Here is a 20654-nt window from a genome sequence, read left to right on the forward strand (position 1 = left end):
GACTGTCGTTAACACCCTGCGGCCCGAGGTCAGCTGTGCCGTCTGCAGCCCGGAACTCGGCTCCCGGCGGTGGGGATAGTCCCGTGCCAGGCAGATGAGTCACAAACAGGGCAAGAGTCACCGTTGTGCTTTTGCAAAAGGTTTCCAGGTGCTTTGGGCATGTCCAGGGACGTGCAAGGCCAGTGCGCTCGGAAGCCCGAGGCGGCGCCTCTCACCACGGGCGGAGGGCTTCTAGTTGCCAAGCGACCGTTTGTGCCACGTGTCACTCCACATGTCACCGCGCTGCCCTTCTCACTGTGGCTCTCACCTGTCCTCTCCCTCCTTGGGACTGGTCGGGATGGACCGGGTTCTGCGGCGGTGCTGGACAGCCCCTGTGTCCTGGCGCCTCCCCGCTGCGAGCGTGTGTGACCTCTGCTCTGCATCACCTGCTTCCGGAGCCAGGCTGGCGGGCGGCCTCCTGCGGGAGCAGAGTGGCTGTCGTGGCAGGTGGTGCACACGGCAGTGCGTGGGCTGGTCCCTGTAGCCGGGATGCTCAGTGTCCAACAGGACTGGGGAATGTCCAATAGGAGTGGGGACTGCTATCCCCCTTTCACAGAGGAGGAGACTGAGGCCCAGAGGCTGAGGGGCTCACTGGAGGTCGCGAGACCAGGGCGTGGGGGAGCTGAGCCGGGAGCCTGCCCTGTCGCCCTCACCTGGCCTCATCGCACACAGCGGCGCTCCCGCTGCTGGTCCCACGCGGCCTCCCTTTTGGCCAACTCGCGGCCGTGTTTGGACGAGAGAGCGGGGTCTTGGAACTGACCGTCTTCCCGTGACTTGCCTGGTTCCTGTTTGTTCGGATCTCTTCCTCTTCTGTTTTTATTCATTTATTTAAGTGAATTATTTGGACCCCCCCCAACCCTGCTGGCTAGTGCGGGGCCCAGACCATCCCGGCGCGCTCCCGACCCGGCCCTGCTCCCGCGCTGGCTCCTGAGTCAGGCCTCCGCATCTCACGTGGGGCTCTGCGCAGTCATCGTCTCTTTGGACCTTTCTTCAGGAGACTCCGGTTGACTCGGGGAACTCGCTGTTTCTCTCACTGTCCCAAGATGCGTCCGGTCGCGGTGTGTGGCTCTGGGTCCTGGGCAGCAGCCCCCCCGCCCCGCCCTGGTGCCCGTCCCCCACATCGTGGCTGCCTGTGGGTCGAATGCCCGCCTCCCCCCGGGGGGCCCCACTCTGCAGGGGAGGACGTGGAGGCCCCGGTCTCCCGGCTGGTCAGCGGTGCCGCTGGGACTCCATCCCCATGGCCCGCACGTGGGAGTCAGCACGGAGTTGGGGTCCCGGGGCCTGGGCCCGGCACTGACTCGGCCCTTCCAGCCTCGGCTCCTGGCAGGGCTGGTCCTGGGGGCAGATCTACGTTGGGGTCACTGGTGAGAGACCTCGACAGCCCTGCACCCCGACCCAGCCCCCGAGGCTCTGGCCCTCCCTGCTGCTACGCCGTTCAGGGCAGGGGCGCCCGGCTGGCTTTGTCTCCGGTCCCCAGCGGGGTTGGTGACTGCAGAAGGCTGTGTTTTCTGCCATTTGGTGAATTCCTGTCTCGCACCCTCCCCGGCGTGAGCACTGCTGGGGCGCTGGACGTCGCCGTGGTGTGGGAATGTGGCCGGCAGAGCTGGAGCAGGCTCGGGACGGAACGGTGTCCGGCTGCGGCCCCTCCCAGGAGGGCGACATTGAGGCCCCGGTGGTCTCATTAAAGCTGAGGTCTGGAACCCAGCCCTGACACTTGTCTGGGCCCTCGGCCTGACGGACTCCGAGTCAGGCCACGGCCCCACCTGGACCCCCGGTCCACGCCCATCTCCCCACCCAGGGGCACCTTCACAGTGGGTAGTGGCATCCCCGGAAAGGCTGCTGCCCAGTTCTGCTCTGCAGTGGCCATGCCAGACCCCGTGGTATGCGGTGGGAGGGCTGCGGTCTGTCCTTGTTCTCTCTTGGGCCCAGCACAGCCCTCCCCTGGGACGTTGCTGCCTGCGGCTGCCCCTGTCCTGTCACCACTGTGTGCTGCCTTCCTGAGTCCCACGCTCTAGGGGGACAAGTCCGAGGGTGGGGCGACAGGGGAACAGGGTGGGGGGCGGGGGTCACCCAGATGCCGAGGTCCGTGCACCCTGCAGAGGAGGTGATGTTGGACCTGACTGACCCCCAAGGAGGGAGCGGTGGCAGGTCTGGGGCCCCGGAGGCCCTGGCAGAGGATCTGGGAGGGAAGGCACTTGGCTTCCTGTGGGAGGGAGAGGGGCCGGGGACAGTGGAAGAGCCACGTGGGGGGGGTGGGCAAGGCAGCGGCGGGGGGGTGGGGGGTGTCCGTGGTGCTCCACGTGTGACAGGGAGCCCCGGGGGATTTCGGCGGCGGTGTGGCCTCTGAGATTGTGTCCAGAGGCCTCCGGCCAGGACCAGTGAGGGACCCCGCTGTGGTGCCCGGGCTCTAGGGATGGAGGGTGATGGGGTTGGGGGGCACAGGCGACCTGAGGTGGCTGGGGTGCAGGGAGCGGCGCCCCAGGCCCTGTGGCGGGTCTGTCCCTTGGGCTGCTGCCCACGACGTGGCCGGGTGCCTGCACACAGGTCGGGGGCCCAGGCTTGCTCCTGCCCGGTTTTCTTCCACTCTGTGGCCCCTCTTGGGGGCAGTCCTGGTTCAAGCCCAGCTCTGCCCCTTCTGGCTGGTCTCCCGGGACAGCTTCCTTCACGTCTCTGGGCCGCGGCCGTCATCTGTGGTGAGGTGGTGGCGCCCATCTCATGGGCGGTTGTCCCGGCTGACTGGACGCTTGAGGATGCCCCCTCCTTCTCCTCCTCCTGAGACTCCCTGAGCCCCTCGTTTGCAAACGTGGTGGTGGTGGGGAGCTTAGGTTGCACTTCTGTCCTTCCAGCCGGGTGGGGGGAGTGTGTCCCCCACCCCAGACCCCCGGCCGGCAGGTGGAGGCTCCACCGGATGGCCCCGGGCCCCACCCCGCCTCCGGGCAGCAGGTGCCATGATGCCGGGGCGGCCCGAGCTCGCCGGGAAGCTGAGATGCTTTTCGAAGCGGAGCCTACGGGTCCGGCTTCCCCTGGGGTGCGATCCCTTCTCGTCCTGCCAGAAAACCCCAACACTGATTTGCGACGCCGGCCACGCGGAGGGGGCCGTTACCGGCAGGACTTAATTTGGCCCCTCCGTCATTTCCCAGGAGACAGGCAGGAAGTGGGGGGACAGAAGAATGCCTCTGGCTCTGTGTCACCCCAGTGTCCCCCCGCACCATGATTTGTTCTTGGAGGTGAGAGAATGATGGCCCAGAGAGGGGTGGCGTCTTGTCTGAGGCCACGCGGCAACTTGGTGGTCACGCCGGCCCCCAGTCGGGTTCCCAGCTGGTCTCTCGGCTTCCGTGTATTTACTCAGAAGATCTGCTCTGCTTACACGTTGACTCGTTTTTCCGGAGCCGGCCAGCGACACTCGTTGTGGCCAGTGAGCGTTTCCGTTTCTTTCTGACCCCGCTTGCCCTGGAGTGGCCGCCACGGGCTCCGACGGGCCACTGGGCCGTGTGATTCGGGAGCAGAGTGGGGTCGGGAGGCTTGGGCTCCGCTCCGCCGTCACAGGCCTGCGCTGGGCCCAGAGGGTCATTTCAGGGAGCCGCGGGTGTGGGAAAGGACAAGAGGGAATGGTCTCGATTTCCAGCTGCAGCTGGAGTGTTCCGTGGGGTGAGGACTTCAGTCTGAGCTCCCGGCTGCGGGGGGTGGCAGTCCGGTGCGGAAAAGACGCCCGCAGTGTCGGGAGAGAATCCGGCTTCGGGCCCGGGGTCTCTTGTGCAGCCCTTTGTCCTCTCTCCACCCTGAGATCCTCTCCTGGCCCAGCGCGTCCGAGCTCCGACACCGGTCCCCCGGCCAAGGTCAGAAGATGTCTGGGGGCTCTGGCCCCTCGGTGCCCGGTTTGGAAACTTCTGTGCAGGGAGCACGCTTCGGGCTTCCGTCGGGCCACGCAGGGGTGGCTCTGGCCGTGGCGGGTTCTGCAGCGCCTCCCGTGCCCTGGTGGATGTGGCCAGAGCGTCCCGTCCGGGCAAGGCCACGGCAGGCCGTGGGGATTTCCTGCCTCGCCCGGGCACGGGAGGGAAACAGCAGGGTGACCACGGGGCTGGGCCCTGCTGATCCACAGGCCTTTCCGCTCCTTGCCGCTGCCGGTCCGAGAAGTGGGCCGGAAAATCAAAAATGCGCTGGGCTTCTGGGCTGCTGAGAAGTGGCATGGCAGGGGGGGGCGAGCCCACCATTCTGTCTCGACCCTGAGGTCAGAGTGTCTTCCTCGGCCTGGCTAGGGTTTTGGAAGCAAGGACAGAAGTAGCCTGGCTGGGCCTGGGGGTCACTCCGGCCTCCTCTCTGCTGGCGGGAGCTCTTACCTGCTCCCCCGTTGCCTTGGGGCCGGTCACCCCTCCCCCTCGCCCACACGTCTGCTGAGCCTGCCCCGGCGGTGGCTTCACCTTGGTGTCCCCCTCCAAGCCCCCACGGCATGGAGACACAGAGACCCTCCTGCCTCTGTGCTGACTTCGGTTTAAGATCCCGTAACGGGGTGGGCTGGCTGGCTCAGTGGGTTCAGCGTCCGACTCTCGGTTTCAGCTCAGGTCGCGTCTCAGGGTGGTGGGACCGAGCCCCATGTCGGGCTCTGCGCGCAGTGAGGAGTCTGCGTGGGATTCTCTCCTCCTCCCTCCCTCTGCCTCCCTGGTGCCCCGCCCGGCCCTGCTCGCTGGCTCTCAACTAAGTGAATCTTTAGAAAACAAACAAACGGGAGATCCTTGTGGTCGGCGCCTGGGCCGGCCCACCTGTCCCTTCTCCCCAGCCGCAGCCCCATGGCCTCCTGCCCCGGCCCGGCCCAGCCACACGGAAGCTGCCCGTCCCCGTGTGCGCGGGCGTGTCCTTCCGCCCCGGCTGCGTCTCCGGCCCTCCACTGACGACCACGTCCCCGTCGCCCGCGGCCTCCACGGTCATCCGCGCCAGGCCTCATGGGTACCGGGGCCCACACAGCTTCACAGAAAGCCCGTGCCGCCGGGGGTTAATCCCCATTTTACAGATGAGTCAGCTGAGGCTGGGGAGTACCTTTGGCTCTCGGGCCAGGTCCAACCCCCACTGATAGCAGGCAGGAGCTCTGCACTGAGCATGGGACTTTGCTCTCCGGGTCGGCTCCCCGCCACCTCCTCTGAGAAGCCCTCCTGATTTCTCCGGGACTGGTCTGTCCTTCTGTCCCAAGCCTTTTCTCCTGCTCTCCGCGCCTCTCTGGGTCCCTGCGCTCTTCAGCCCTGTGTGACCTTCATGCGGGGTGCGGGTCGCCCTCCTCTCCAACACGGGGCGCAGCCTGAGTCGGGTGCGGGCGTGGGGGGGGTGCGCCGGTTGGCGTTGCCCCTGACACAATGGCTTGTCCACACCGGGTGGGGTGACGGGCTGAGGGAAGACACGAGATCCGTGGGCCCGTTTTGACAGTCGGGGCTGTTTGGCAGGAGAGCCATTTTGATAAGGAAACCCTGGCGCTTTATGGCCTCCCAGCCGACTAGCGGGTGGCACCCGGTGACTCTGTCGATAAGGAACAGGCCCGCCTGGTCCGCCAGGCCGCTGTGCTGGCTGTGCCTTTCCAGTCGGCCTGGCTGCCCGTCCCCTGCAGACTGATGCCCACTGCCCGCCCCCATGCGGACCTCTTCCTTCTCCCCGGCCCCTGGGCACACCTGGGGAGATGGGGCTGACCCTGGTGGTGTCCTGTCCCCGGCCCTCCCGCAGCCCCACCGCACCTCATTCAGAGGCCAGTTTCAGAATAGGAAACTGAGGCCTGGCCAGAGAAGTGAGCTGCCCAGAACCCCTCTGGTAGGGCCAGCGCTGTGGTCCCCCACCTGTGGGACTAGGAGGCCGGCACCGAAGTTCCCACGTTCCAAGAGACTCACTAATCCCGGGCAGCCCAGACGGCTGTCCTTCCCTGCAGGGCAGTCCCGGGTGCTGGGGACCCCCACGCCTCTGGGCCCCAGTCTGCTCTCTGGGGGCCTTGGGTCCGTCTCACTCTCCAGGATGGGAACCCAGGCCACTGTCCCCCACTCGTCTCTCATACACACCAGGCCGACCAAGGGGGACCGGAGCCATCTGTGACTCTGCCTGTCAACGTGGACCCCAGAGGTCACTTGCAGGGAGCGTTCTGCGAGTCGGAATTCCAGCTTGCTTCCGGACGCAGTGAGGCTGTGTCTCAGACCCTGGGCCCCTCTCATCGCCCAGAGAACGTGGGAGAATGAACGCTGTGTCCTGCCTTCGCTGGGCGGGGCTGAGTGATCTTGAACGCCGGTGTCGGAGCCGAGCACTGACCCGAAGTGGTCTTACCTTCTGGAGTAGGAACTCTCGCTTCTGCGGCGTGTTTTTCTGAGGCGCGGGGAGGAAGAGCTCCGAGGGGTGGGCTGGAGACCCTAGTGGTGGTGCTGACTCTGCCCCCTGGGTGAGGGGCTGCCCGTGGGCCTGGCTCCAGGACTCGGCCCCCGGAGCTGTCGTTCAGGAGGCCGTGGGGACCTTGGGGACAGCCTGTGTCTGAGCTCTGGACTGGGCAGGTGGGCTCTTGGGGCGGGCCACCCAGCGGGCAGGGAGGGCGACCCGCGCTGTCACATTTGGGACGCTTGCTGGGCAGAAGGACCTGAGTCCCGAGGCTCACTGCGTTACCTCCTGTAATCTCAAGTGACTACTGCTGCCCTTCTACAGTTGGGGAAACTGAGGCAGAGAGGGAGCATGCCACATAGGGCCACATTGTGAGTCTGGATTCGAACCCAGATCCTAGTTCTTAGCTCTCCCCATAAGGCCTCCCCTAAAATGAAGGTGACGGAGGTTGTGGGGTCTGTGTTTTGGCTTCTGGCCAGCGCTCAATTTCCAGGGCATGGGGGGCTCGAGTGGGGGACAGCGGTCCGGTCCTGGGTAGGGCCGTCTGCTGACACAGCTCTGGGATGAGATACACACCAGCCTTGCGCCTGGGGCTTCCTGCTCGGGGGCAGAGGAACCTGGGGAAAGGGCCCTGGAGCCCCGTGCTCAGGGCCTTCCAAGAAAGCACACCCTGACCGTGCCCCATATGGCTGGGCCCCTGGAGTCCACCCTGCGTGGACCCGAGATCGCCACCTTCAGCTGCAGGACCCCGAGCGTCAGGTCTGCCCCCTTCCAGGCCATGCGTCCTGCCCTGCCCCCCCCCCCCGTCTCTGTAAGCACAGTTGCCCACATGGGTGCTTTCCGAGGCCATAGTTTCTTAGCGGATTCTCGAAGAAGTCCCGAGGACGAAGCCCAGAGCCTGATTTATGGATCCCAGAGCTTCTCCCTGAAGCAATGACCACGGCAGCCCCGAGGGCCACTCAGAGCAGGTGCCGGTACATCCCAGTGAGTGCATGAAGGGGAGTGCACGAGGGTTTGGAACCAGGAGTCGGGCTCTCATCTGTTCTCCGGTCAGGGGTTTAGGCTCGGACACGCCCTCAGGGTGCCCTGTTTTCAGGTTCCCTTCCTCTAGCTGGTGACTCCTCGTGCCCCCGGCGCTGGGACTGCGATTGTCAAGTGCAGATAGGCTGTGCCGGCCTCAGCCGCTGGATGCTGAAGTTGTCCTTGTGGGGGAAGGTGGGGTTTGGGGGGGCTCCTTAAGGAGCAGCGGTGCGGACGTCTCGTGCGCTGCCCCCAGGAGCGGGGTGTTGCTGGGGGGAGTAGACCCTGCCTCACGTTTCTCTGCTTCAGGCCCGGGCACCCCCTTCATTCCCTCGGCGCTCCGGGTGGGAAACTGGGCTTCCCAGAAGCAAGGCTCCAGGAAGTGCATGTTCAGGGAGGGTCCGATGGGACAAGAGGAGTCCATCCTGCTGCGGGGGCCCCCGGGGGCCCCGCTCTGGCATTTAACCCGTGATCGTGTCTGTGCAGACCGTTTCGCTCTGCTCCCTCCTCCTCCTCCTCCTCCTCTTCAAGAGCACATCACCTCCGCCGTGAGCGTGGGCATTTCTTGTCGCGCCCGGCAGGGGGGTTTGAGGGGTGGCTGCGGCCCAGGGGGTCTGCATGGTCCGCGGTACCTGGGACCGGAGGAGGGAGCCAGGCCTTGCTGCAGGGTGACCCCTCGGGCTTTAGGGCAGAGCGCGGACGGAGCCCCGTACGGGGCCCTTGTACAAACCGCTGTCCCCGCTGTCAAACCAGGGTCGGAGTTGTAAAGTCACAACGCAGGGGAGACTCGAATATCTCTGGGTGGGTTCTCGGAGCCCCTCTTGAAGGCGCTTTCCTGTATCTGATTCAGGCCCGCCATCTGTGGACGACAGCTTGAGACCGTGTGACATCCGTCCACCCGTCCGCCCACTCCCTGACCTCCTGGCCGCTCTTCCGTCCACCCCCCCGTCTCCTTCATGCGTCCACTGACCCACAGATCCCACTGTCCCACCCACCTGTCCTCCCAGACAGCCATCCGTCATCCGCCCCTTTGTCTTTCCCTCCGTCTGTCCCTGCCTTCAGTGCCAGGCTCCGCGCTAGACGGACGTGGACCCAGGCTGAAAACGTGGTCAGGTCTTCTTCCCCCATGAGGTGGGAGTGAATGGAATCTTGAAGGAAGCTGGGTCTTGGGGAGCAGGTGGGGCACGGGACGGGGGCAGGGGCGGGGGCAGGGGATGGGGGTAGAGGGACGGGGGCACGGGATGGGGGCAGGGGCGGGGGCAAGGCCACCCCCACCCTGTGTGCTCTTGTCTCATCTCGGGGGCGGCCCCTCCCTCTCGTGCTCGGGCCCACGCTCGTGGTCGTCTGTCTTTGGCCGTGACGGACATGCACGGGGTTTGCGGCTCCATTCTCAAGGGGCTTGTGCCCTGAACGAGGATGTTAGGACACGAGAAGCAGACTCGGTTCCGCTGGATTCTGAGATGCATGCCCCCCCCCCCCCGGAAGTCTGTCGCTTGTCCCTCTGCAGGAGTTCACCACGGGTGACGTCAGCCTTAGGATTCGACAGTGCCGAGGTCACCGTCACCCTTGTCAGGAGCAGTTTCATTGTTGGGAGGAGGGGTTGGATGTCCGTTCAAGGGCCAGAGAGGAGGTAGCATAGGAGAGAGGACAGGGGAGGTGAAGGGACTGCTCCTGGGGCACGAAGCTGAAGGCGGGGGAATGTGACAGGGGCTGGGAGGGCCATGGTGTGGCCTCAGGGGACGGCTTACCTGTGGGGATGACCCAGGAGGTAGGGAACATCTGTGCGGGCATCCAGTGGACACTACTGGGACTGGCCAGGCTCCGTCTGGGGCGCCTTCCCCCCATGGCTCCCTTTCCAGAGAGGAGACAGGTCCTTTGGGAAGGCAGCCCGTGACAGAAAGCCCCAGCGCGTTTCAGGACGTGCTCTGACCCCGAGACGGGCCCCAGTGGGCCGATGGGCGGGATGGCAGGGGAGCGCCAGCCTTCTCAGAAGCCCCGGTGCGTGCTCGGGATGTCGGCAGCCTCCCTCACGGCGCACTCGGCCACCGCCCTTGGGGGTGGAGGGCGGGTGCGCCTGGAGTTCCCGGTCCCTGCCAGAGTGCCCTCCTGTGTCCTGTCCTCTGGTGCGTGGAGCTAGCAGCCCCCCCGGCCTGTGCTAACCATGGGGTGTCCTGGGAGCCCACAGCCCCGTTTCAGGAATCGCCCCGAAGAGCAGAGGCAGGAGTGTCCCAGCGCGGAAGCTTCCTGCTGTCCCCGAGCCCATTCCCTCATCGGCCAGCAAGGCCGTGGGGCGCTCGGGCTGGGTGCCCGACCAGGGCACGCAGACCTGCTCACCGCCCTCTCCTGTCTCCACAGGCCCTTCCCCTCGGAGGAGACGGCGGAGAATGACGACGACGTGTATCGCAGCCTGGAGGAGTTGGCGGAGTAAGGAACCCGCGGGACCGCGTGGGGACGGGGACGGGGACGTCGCGGCCCCCTCCGGGCAGAGCCGCCCTGCTGTCCCGCCCAGGGCCTTCCTCGCGGCTGGTGGTGGCACGGGTGCCCCCGGCTCCGTGAGAGCTCAGGCGGACGAGTGCTTCTTCACTTCACGCCTCCCTCCGTGTTCTGGAAGGTTCCCCAGCGTCTGCTGGGGGTGGGGAGAGCTGGTGTTTCCAGAAGCAGAGACCTCTGGAGCTCAGGCTACAAGCAGAGGCAGTTTGTGGGTTCAGGGGTGTCTCGTGGCCCAGCAGGGGTGGGCGAGGAGCTGAGACCAGGCCACCTGAGGCCATGGGGGGCATCTCCCCGTCTCCAGGGCCCCATACTCATGTCGCCGTGTTCCATGCTCCCGCAGCTCGGGCCCAGCCACCCTCCCGGCTGTTTTGCCTCACGGTCCCGGAGCCCCCGGGAGCCAACGAGAAGCCCGGGGCCGTGGCTCTTGAAGAGGTGGTCGGGCTCTGCGGCGTCCGCTGTGGCCGGGGCTGGAGTCCTGCGGCTGCTGCTCAGAGAAAGGCCCGGGCAGCTTCCGGGAGGAGGGGCCGTGGGTGGAGGCGGCGGGGACACCCCCATTTTCTGCAGGCGAGAAGGCTCGCGAAGTGATGGGCCTGTCCCGGGTGTGGGGTGGTGCCCGGGGGCTCCTGACCCGGCTGGCCCCCTGCCCTTCCCAGCTTCCTGCCAACTAGACGTGTCATTCCCGTTTGACAGCAGACGTGGCTTTGTTCCAGAGCCTCCGGGAGGACTCCCCGTGTCCGTCCCCTCGTCCCACAGCACAGCCTGGGATGGGACCCGGGAGGAGCTGGTGTTCAGCTCGTCAGCCTGGAGTGTTTTCTGTGCTTTGTGCCTGCCCTCTGGCCGGGGCCTCCGGGGTGTGGGGCAGGATCCCCGTCTGTGTCAACAGTCTGAGTCATCCAAACCCAACATGCCAGCACCGAGCTGGTGGCCCGATCTCGGGGGGGTCTGCGAATCAGGCACCTTGCCATCCGGTGGGAGTGGCTGCCCCGGTCCACCTTTCCAAGACCGGGCTGGCCCCAGGGCCCTGGGCTGACCCCGCTGTGACACGTGGGGCTCCTCAGGGTACCCATGCAGGTGCGAGGTCTGGAGAGTGCCCTGAAGGAGACACGTGGGGGCTGGGGTCCTCTTGAGTTGTGTCCAGGTCCTGGAGCACCCCAGCCTGTTTGCCCTGACCAGCCCCAGGAATCACAGAGGGACGTGGCTGTCGAGAAGGGGGCCTCTTGGGGAGCAGGCCTGAATGAGAGGCTGCTCCCCCAACCTTGTAAAGGGTGGGGAAACGGAGGCTCGGAGGCCCCCCGGAAGGAGGTCCCCCGGGGGAGGCCCAGCCCATCCCACCGTCTCCCCCGCAGCTGGCAGCAGCCCCTCGCTTGCTGGGCTCGGTTTGGAAGGGCCTCTTGGCCTCTCTTCCTGGCGTTTCCTGCCGTGAGGGCCTTCTCATCGGCCACATCTGGGCCTAGGTACCCCCCACTTGGGAAGCCTCTTGTACCACCCCTGACCCCGAAGGGCACCCACAACCCCATTTGGCCTTTGGGCTGCACGTGGGGTGCGCCGAGATTAGGTGGTGAAGTGTGTGTCTTCTGAAGCCCGGCAGGTTCTGAGGTCAGACCCGTGTCTTTTCCACGCCCCCCACCGTCCAGCCCCTAGCAGCACGCCCCTCACGCACACGGTGTGACAGCAAGTCCCACGCGGTAGTGACAGTGACAGTGGGGCCCGGCGCCGCTGAAACCTCGTCTCCTGAGATACACCCTGCCGTCTCTTGGTGAGGTCTGCTCTGCGGGCTTCCTGTTTCACAGACAAGGAACTAAGGTCCGGAGCCCGAGAGCCCCCGTCCAGTGCCGAGGGTGGGGTCCTCATCTGCCACTTCTCCTAAGACACCAGCGTGAGGCTGAAGGTCTGCGCCCTCCAGAAATGTCCCTCCGTGGTCGGCACGGACCAGGGGCTCCAGGAGGACAGGGTCACGCTGGCCTCGGGCAGCCCAGACCAGGTGCGAAATACGTCCTCCGACTGGCCAGGGAGCCTCCCCTCCACGGCCACGCGGGGATCCCCGCCCCGCTCTGGCGGTGTCGTGTTCCTGTGCCCCGAGTCCCGTGGTGGCCCTGGGGTGCCTGTTAGCCACGTGACCGACCCCCAGAACCAGACACGGACGTGACTCTGCTCCCACGGAGAGCCCAGGCCGGGGCCGCGAGCCAGTAGCGTTTTCCGTGACCTGAAGAGTGCGTCTCCCTCGCCGAGGAGTTCCCTGTAACTGTGGTTCTTGCCGACGCAAATCCTAAATTACAGGGAAGGGGGATGAGTTTGAGTCTTTAACTCACGGTTTGGTCCCAGTGGTTCCAGTTTAATAAATTTTTCATGCTTTTCTCCCCCTTTTCCTTTCACTGAAAAGCATGATTTCCTCGCGTCTGTTCTCCGTGGACTCGGGATTGGGACTTATCCATTATGGCAATTTACCGGATGCACACACACCTGCCATTTCTTCCCCGGCCCTGCCGGGCAGAGGAGGCGGCTGCGGGTCTCCGAGGCTGGACTGGGGCCCCGGCTCGGATCCGACGCCCGGCGTTGGCGGGGAGTGCACGGGGCCATCCAGGCGCGGCCTTGGGTGCGCGTCCAGGGGTCCGAAGTGATGATCACCTTGTGCTCCTGAGGGCCCTGCTGGTTGCCCAGACCTCAGACACGCAGCTGTTTGAGGGGGTTGGACACTGCCCCTGCCCCCCCTCCCAGCGCAGGGCAGGTGGCGTGGTTCTGGGGCTCCGGCGAGGGACCGCCACATGTGGGTGGCACCCTGGACACTTTCCCTGAGTCGATCACATATCTGTTCAGTGACCAGCGAGACACGAAGCCTTTCCTATGTGTCAGCTCGGGGTTAGGAGCTGGAAATGGAGGGGGATGAGACCCACCCCCTGTCCCCTAGGACCCCAGGAGGGTGGGGTCATGTGGGTCTCCCCTGGGGGGCCCTTTTGGAATACCCCTTAGAGGGGTCATTCTTCCTGGGGTTGTCTAGAGCCTTCGCTGTCCCCAGTGTCCCCCAGTGTCCGCAGCCTGTAGGACACCGCTCCACAGCGGAAACCCCCTTTTGGGCCCCTCAGAGCAGGTATGTCGGCCGTGCAGGGCACTCTGGCCATCCTGCTGCCACCACGTCTTACATCTCAAGCAGCAAAGCCCATCCCATTGGACGTGGCCTGGGCTCTGTCACCTCCTACTTACGTGGTCTTTGACAAGTTACCCACCCCTGTGCCTCGGTTTCCCTACGTGTCACGCGTAGGCATCAGGATCGGCTTCGGGAAGACCACCAGTGACGCCGTGGGGGCCACAGGGCCCAGTGGGCACACACGGGGCCCGCAGGCGAAGGTGGTGTTTCTTGTCCACGCGTTTCACCGAAATTGTGGCTTCTTCCCCCCAGTTCCCAAATGGCCGTGGCAGCGCCTTTCGGGAGAACAAGGAACACGAGCCACGTGTGCGGTTGTAGGGTTTCTAGTAGAAACAGAAGTAGGTGAAATTAAACGTAAGAATGTATTTTTGTTTTCCTGTCTACCCAGAGTCGGTAGGAGCTCAGCGTGGAAGCCTGCGTTTCCGATCACTGATGAGGTAGCTTGCCTTTTCCCCCGTGGCACAGAGCCCAGTGCGGTGCGTCCTTGATGCCCACGGCACAGCCCCGTCCACTGGGCCACGCCTGTGAGCTCACAGCCACATGTGGCTGGTGGCCCCCGTGTGGGCGGCACAGGTCTGGGATCCAGAACATGGTTCCAGGGACGCGTGCGGGGCCCTCTCCGCATTTGAGTGGATGATGCTGGACTAACGTTATGTTCTCCAGTGCTCTAAGCTCACTTTGGAGATCACTGAATAATGTATAATCGAATAATAGAGCAGCTGGTTGGAAAAATTAACACAAAATATTGTTGCTTAAATGGCCCATTTCAAGCTCCCGGGGCGCCGTCCCTGACCACGGAGCTGGGAAGAGAAGCACGCAGCTCTCTCTTCCCAGCCCCCTCTGCTGGCTTCTGCTGCCGTGTGGGGGCTGTGATCTCGGGGTCTTCTCCCGGCATTTGACACGGCCGCTTGGGGATTTGGAAGCTACGCCCCTTCTGTGTTCGGAGCTAGGAAGGGTGGAAGGGTTTCTTGCCCCACATTAGCCCAGGGGGCTTGGGTGGGTCGTAGTCACCCCAGCTCTGCTCAGCAGCCCTGCTTGGGGGTTCTGGGGGGCGGGGGGCAGGGACGGGGTGCCAAAGCCCGTGGTGGCGATGTCAGGCTGTGAAGGGCGGAACCGTGTGGAGGGTCCCTCAGCTGTGCGGGGAGGCAGCGATGCCCCGACTCGTGGGGGCTCGAGTCTAGGAGGGTCACCGGGAGCTCCCTGCGGCGGGAGCTCAGAGAGATCACGGGCACGTGGCCTTGGGCTGCTTCCCTGCGGTACGGGCCCTGGACGCTGGGGCTTTGCGACCCGGGCTCTGGTTTTGCTCCGTAACATTCCCCATCCTTCCAAGGGACCTCGGTCACCCGGTGACACAATGCCACTCACTCGAGCCGTGCTGGCGAGCGTCTGCTTACTGGACCCTGAGTAGCAGCAAAGGCGACATTCTGTCTTGCTCGGGGCGTGTCACGTCCTCCGTTTCCCCACGTCTGAAGGGAAAGCAGCAGCCGACGGAGTGTGGGTCCCCTCGAGCTTGAAGGCTCCCTGGCATTACGATCGGGGAGCCCGCTGCACTCCCCTCACTTCCCTGGGAGTCGGAGTGATTTTCGGGCTTAAACAAATGTGATTGTGGCACGGCAGGGGATATAATTTGTCTCTAAATGTATAGCTGTGTGCTTTACTGAATCGTAAAATGACTTCGCAGCTTTAAATGTGTCATGTTAGCAACGTTGGGATAATTTTTTAAGATGTGTGATGTATAGAAGGAATGTTCCAGTGATGTATAGAAGGAGCCGATGCTCCTTCAAGGGCGCGAGGCCGTCGCCTCGCAGCAGGGGTCTTCCTTGTCTCCGTGGAGGGAGGCGGGGTGCACGGGGGGCGGGGACCGGCCTGCTGCCGGTTCCCCCTTACCCGCAGGGAGTGGGAACAGTCACTGCGCCCGATAGGGACCCTCATCCGAGTGGCAGCCTATCCCTGCCCCACCGTCCTTGCCCGTCTGCCTCTCCCCGCTGCACGGAAAGCTTCTTCGAACACTGTCCCGAGTTCACAGGGTTCAAGCTGCTGGTGTAAAAGTTCAGTGTCTCACAGACACCTGCATGTGTTGGGGGCGTCCGTGTTGGGTTGGGAGGCGCCGGGTTTGGGGACATCGGCTGTTCGCCCCAAAGGATCGCTGTTCCACGGGGACAAGTTTGGAATCAGACGATGCAGGAACAGCCCCGCTGAAAACAAAGAGCAGCCCACGGCCCTGAGGGGTGGGCAGCCCCTCCCGGCCCCTGGGGAGGACCCCAACAGCCCCACAGCCTGAAGGAGGTTGAAGGAAACACCCCCGCCCCCGGGGCAGTGGCATTGGCGGACGCCGCCCTGGGCCAGCCTGGGAGGCCGCCGTCCCCAGGCCCGTGGCGGGAGGAGGTTGGTGGAGGGGGCAGGGGGTCTGGGGAGCCCTGGGTGCTGCGCAGGTGTCCCCTTTCCCTGTGATGTCCCTGCTCGAGGGCCTCCCAGAACTCAGGGCCCCGACTCTGGGCTGCTGAGGCGGTGACCCCCGCGACAGCCCTCTTTCGGCAAGGCGACCTCCCGTGCGTCTGGGCTGCCTCTCGTCTGGCTGTTCAGGTGTCCGTTTGTACGAGCAACAGGGAGTGCCAACAGCGGGCCAGGCACATGTGGCCCCCAGCCAGGTGTCCTTGCAGAACGGGGGGCCCCAAGCCCTGCAGACGGTCTCTCACTCTCATGTGAGCTCTGGGAGGCGCCCCTGGCCGTGGGGCCTGGCTGAGTGGAAGGCGTGACGCCAGCATCCACGGAGCCCACGCGGGGTCTGTTCCCTGCAGATGCGTCCCGGACCTCCCCTTTGGACCTGGGACTGGCTCCGAGAGGCGAGGGCACCTGCACACAGCGGTGAAAGGGCAGAACTGTGGTTTGAACAGGTCTGTGTGATGGCCCCGTGGACCTGCTCTCCTCACTCCAGAAGCTGTCTGGGGCGGGGGGAGGGGGCAGGTATCCACGGGGGTCGGGCCAGAGATCGGGAGGGCTTCCTGGGGGAGGCGTTGCTGCAGGGCACTTGGAGGGAACATAGGACTTGCCAAAGTGTGATTTAGGAAATCTTCCCTCGCCCCGCCGGGCTGCTTCCTGCCTTATTTGGGGCCAGGGTCTGGGGAGGGTCTGGGTCTCCGCTGTGTCTCTGTGGGTTACTCAGAAATTGAGGGCTGGCCGTCCTGCCCTCAAAGTCACTGTGTCTGTATGTGTGGCCCAGGGGTGGGGCAGGCAGCCCCGGAGCCCTGGCCCCTCCCTCCTGCCCCTGTGGTCTAGACCAGCGGCCCTTCCAGAGCTGGCTACAGAACAGGCTGGGGTGAAGGCGTCTGTCCCAACCCTGCCCGGCAACCAGGCTCGTAGGGCCTTCCTCTCATTCCGGGTGCGGAGACAGCTGGCCACAGCCGGCAAGACAGGCCGCCCAGCGCCCTGCTCCCCGCAGCTCTGCCCTCGTGGAACGCCTCGGCCCCTTGGTGCACGGGCCTGAGCTGCCCCGGCTGGCCTAGGGCTTGGGTGACCTTGAAACCCTGCTCCGTGACTCCCACCCCGGTCTGCTCATTCTCTGTGTGGGAGTCAGCACAAGGGGCCCCGAGGAACGAGGGCAGAGCAGACGCCCCCGTGCCGCTCTGCCCTGCTACGTATTCCGGTGCATGCTGGCCCGCCGGTACAGCCCAGACCTCGGTGAATTTTATTCTTACTGCCTCATTAGACCCGGGTCCTCTCAGGACCAAGGCGGTCACAGCGATTCTGTGGCCTGATTTAACAGTCCCTGCGGTGGGGGAGGCCCATGTGGAAGGGGAGTTTCCAAGGCAGGCCTGTTCATCTGGGTCCCAGAAGGAAGCAGGGAGCAGCTGGGCTTGGCCAGGAGAGGCTTATCTTATGTCTAGTAAGGGCGTCTCTGAATCACTTTGTCCATACTCGCTTCTCGGATGTGTACAAAGACTAGGCCTGTTTAACATCGTTGCCCTTGTGCTCAGTACATACCTGACTCGGTGGCCTGGGGGTGGGGGGCGCCTGGCTCAGTCGGTGAAGCATCTGCCTTCGGCTCCGGTCATGATCCTGGGGTCCTGGGATCGAGTCCTGCGTCGGGCTCCCTGCCCAGCGGGGAGTCTGCTTCCCCGTCTCCCTCTGCCCCTCCCACTCATGGCCTCTCTCTTGTACACTCTGTCTCTCAAATAAATGAATAAAAATTGTAAAAAAAAAAAAAACTATTTAAAACATGAATACACACAACATCCTGCATTTTACCACGAAAAGTTCTGTCACGTGCATGGAACCTGCGGTAATGGCTTACAAACCTGCATCCTACAAAAGCCAGCCTGGAGGTCACCTTCTCCAGGAAGGCACCCTGGCCTTACCAGGCCAAATGAAGTGCTCCTTCCCCAGAAGTTTAAGAAGCACACCAGGACCATCTTTGTCACCGTGTCACCACTGCCTTCCTGTGTTTGTCCCCTAGCCCCGGAGCTGAGCTCCCCCTTAAGGGCAGGCAGCTTGACCTGAGCCCTGGGCGCTGGCACAGAGGACGTGTCCGGTGGTAGTGGGAGGTCCTGAGCCTTCAGTTTTTCCTTTCGGAGGACCCGAGTCGCGGTCCCCGTGTGCCTGGCCTTACCCTCTCAGCCTTCACAACACTGCGAAGTGGTTTGGTCCCGTCCCCATTCTGCATTTGAAGAAATTAAGGCTCAGAGAGGGTAGGTGACTGGCCTGTGGTCACACAGCAGACTCTACATGACTATGCAGGGACTGAACCCCTGAGCCATCTGCTGCTGTGGCCCAGGACGTTCCTCTGGGTCTTACCCTTATGACCCAGCCCGGGGTGGTGGGGTTGTACTGCTCGTACTGCTTAGAAAGTGTCCTGGGAAAAGAGAGGATTTTGGTGGGGGGCATGGGGCCAGGCAAACTGGGCTCCCCCCGGGACACTCTCAGACAGCAGCCGTGGTCTCGACTTGGTGTGTTCCTACACGGCTTGGTGACCTCGGGCCACTGTCTTGCCCTCTCTGGGCCCTGCTGTAGGAAGAGCAGCGCCTCCCTCACAGGTTGGGGTGAGGGTCTGCCGAGGTGTGTCCATGTGTCTGTCCCTATGTGCGTCCACCCAGCCCACAGCTGGCTTCTCCTGGCTCCCTGGAGCCCCCCTCTCTGCTGCTCGGCGTGGACCGAGGTCAGGAAATGTCCGATTTGGTTTCTGAGTAGCAAGTTAATGGTGGTTCGGCGTCTGGCTTTGCAGCGTCGGACAGCCCGGGGCCAGAATGCACATCCGCGCCCGTCACCAGCGGTGTTTTATGTCCACGGTAAACGCACAGGCTCGCCGGAGGCCAAAAGCAGAGAGTCTGTTCGCTTTCCTTTGATTTTCCTTGGGCGGGGGGCTCTCGGAGCAGCTGACTCTCTGTAACAGAATCAGGGCAGGCAGGTCGGGCCCTGGGGTCTGGGACGGGAGGGGAGGCGGGTTTCTGCCCTCTCTGGGGGGGCAGCGGGCCATTGTGAGGACGAAAATAATTGTTGGGATTTAGCATCTGTTAGGGAGGCTGCCCTGTTAGAAAAGAGCAGGAGCGAAAGATGAGCCTGGGGAGGGGGAGAGGAGCGTGGGGAGGGGGAGGAGTGGAGCAGTGGGTGGGGGCTGGGGAGGCCGGGGCCACCCGCGTCCGTCCGAGAGGGGAACCTGAGGGTCTCCCTGGAGCGGGGGTCTGGCCCCGGACCTGGATGCTCACCTGCCCTTTCCGATCTGATCCAGGCTCTCCCCCCGAACCCGCCCCGTTCGCACTGTCTTTGGGCTCGCTCGTGGGCAGTGGGACAGGGAAAGGCCGTCTCTGAGGCCTGTGAAGGCCCCGTCGGCGCTGAGACCTGGCCTCCTGGTCTCTCAAAACCTGGACAGTGTCTGTGTATTTACTGAGCGCAGGTCCCTGGGCTATTGTCCCACTGAACCTCCCCTCCCACCTCGACGGTAACAGGCTGCTGCCACTTACTGAGCACCTACTGTATACCGGGCCTGTGCTGGTCACTTTCATTGAGGCTGATCCTTCCGACCACCTCACCTGGGGGGTGAGGTTATTCCTACTTCACAGATGGGGAAACTGAGGCTGCGGTCCTCCTGCCTAGAGTGACGCAGCCAGAGACTGGCAGAGCCCAGTATTCATCTTATACTCGCCCGGCTGCCTCCCCTTGAGGTGAGCAGACTAGCAAGTCACGTTCCTGCCCCTGGCGACCTGGCATGCTCCCGACTGGCCCGAGGAGGTGGGGACCCGCCAGCTGTCGTCTGGTGCCGCCCAAGGGCCATGACGCTCACAGCTTCCTTGGGGCACGGACCTCGAGGTTTTCTGTGCCCTGTAGCCTCTGATACGTTAGAGCGTCCCCGAGGTGAGTCTCTGTCGGCCCGAGGGACTGATTGGCAAAGAATCAGGCTGTACTCAGGACAGCGTGACACAAAAGCGAAATGGAGCAGATGGCATTGGCCTCTGCCGATTCGGAAGGTCTTTTCGGATTTGTAGGAATGTGAGACATGGAGCTGGGGTGGGGTCAAGTGAGCCAGGCCCCAGTGGGAGGCCCTCCCTGCTATGGGACCGTGTGCAGGCCCCAGTGGGAGGCCCTCCCTGCTATGGGACCGTGTGCAGGCCCCGGTTCCGGGTGCCGGGTTGTAACCGGACACCCAGCAGGCCAGAGGCCAGATCCTCGTGCAGGTGGCCCTCCCTCCTGGTCAGTGCACGGCACTTGGGACGCTCTGACACTCGGGGGACTCCCCTCCCGAGCCACATCTGTCGTTTCTTTTTCCTCCCCTCCAACAGCTATGGCCGTCGGGCACTGGGCCCAGCTGGCATAGACTGATCTGTTCTAAGGGATGCCTGAGATGTATCGGGTGTCCCCTACCCCATTCAGGAAACTCACTTTTGGAGACAATGCCTTTGCTAAAAAGCAAAGTGACAGTGGGATGTCCACACCCGTGTCGGCCAGAGGGTCAGAACTATCGGGAAGCAGAGTTTGTCACCCCGCGCCGATGACCCCATGGCATTCCAGAAGCATCTGTATTTCAGGCGTAATCGCTACGCTGTCTGTCTCCCCACCTGGACGGGGAGGTCCCATCATCCAGTTGCTGGCACAGAATCCGTCTGAAGAGAGGTATCAATTTAATCAATCAGATGTGATGGGTGTTTTGTTTTATCTTAATTGCTGAGCTAAACAAATATGTTTGATTTACCTTCATAATATCTTTTGAAGTTTATCTCTTTAAGTAACCTCTATATGCAACATGGGGCTCGAACCCATGACCCTGAGGTCAAGAGCTGCATGGTCTTCCAACAGAGCCAGCCAGGCAGCCCCATAATTTTGTCTGAATGAAGACGAAACCTGCTTCTTTGCTGCTGCTTTTATTCCCCTCCCTTCTCCCCATAACGTGGGACATGCACAAAGTGGACGCCATTTTATCGTTTCCAATAATATCAAGAAGGTGTATTTCTTAGGGCCCATTGGCTTGAGTTAGAGAACGTTTGGGAGAGTGTTTTCATAAGTGAAAGAAGGATAAACGTAGAAAGCACGGGGGTATGAGTGGTCTACGGCTGTAGGATGAGGACCCCAGAGGAGGGAAACTGAGGCCATTATAGGCAGGCGACTGACCACTCGCTTCTCTGGTCTTCAGCAGGCTTTGGGT

General features: G+C 63.5%; 1 protein-coding gene across 1 annotated transcript in view; it reads left to right on the forward strand.

Annotated features, from left to right (window-relative positions):
• Positions 1 to 20654, forward strand: part of VAV2 (vav guanine nucleotide exchange factor 2) — a 160317-nt gene that overhangs the window by 93447 nt on the left and 46216 nt on the right. Inside the window, exon 4 of the mRNA XM_080820146.1 lies at positions 9748 to 9816. Within this exon, the coding sequence (XP_080676272.1) occupies positions 9748 to 9816 (69 nt within the window). The remainder of the gene's footprint in view (positions 1 to 9747; positions 9817 to 20654) is intronic.

This window comes from Martes martes (assembly GCF_963455335.1).
Source record: "Martes martes genome assembly, chromosome: 12".
Classification (NCBI taxonomy): Eukaryota; Metazoa; Chordata; class Mammalia; order Carnivora; family Mustelidae; genus Martes; species Martes martes.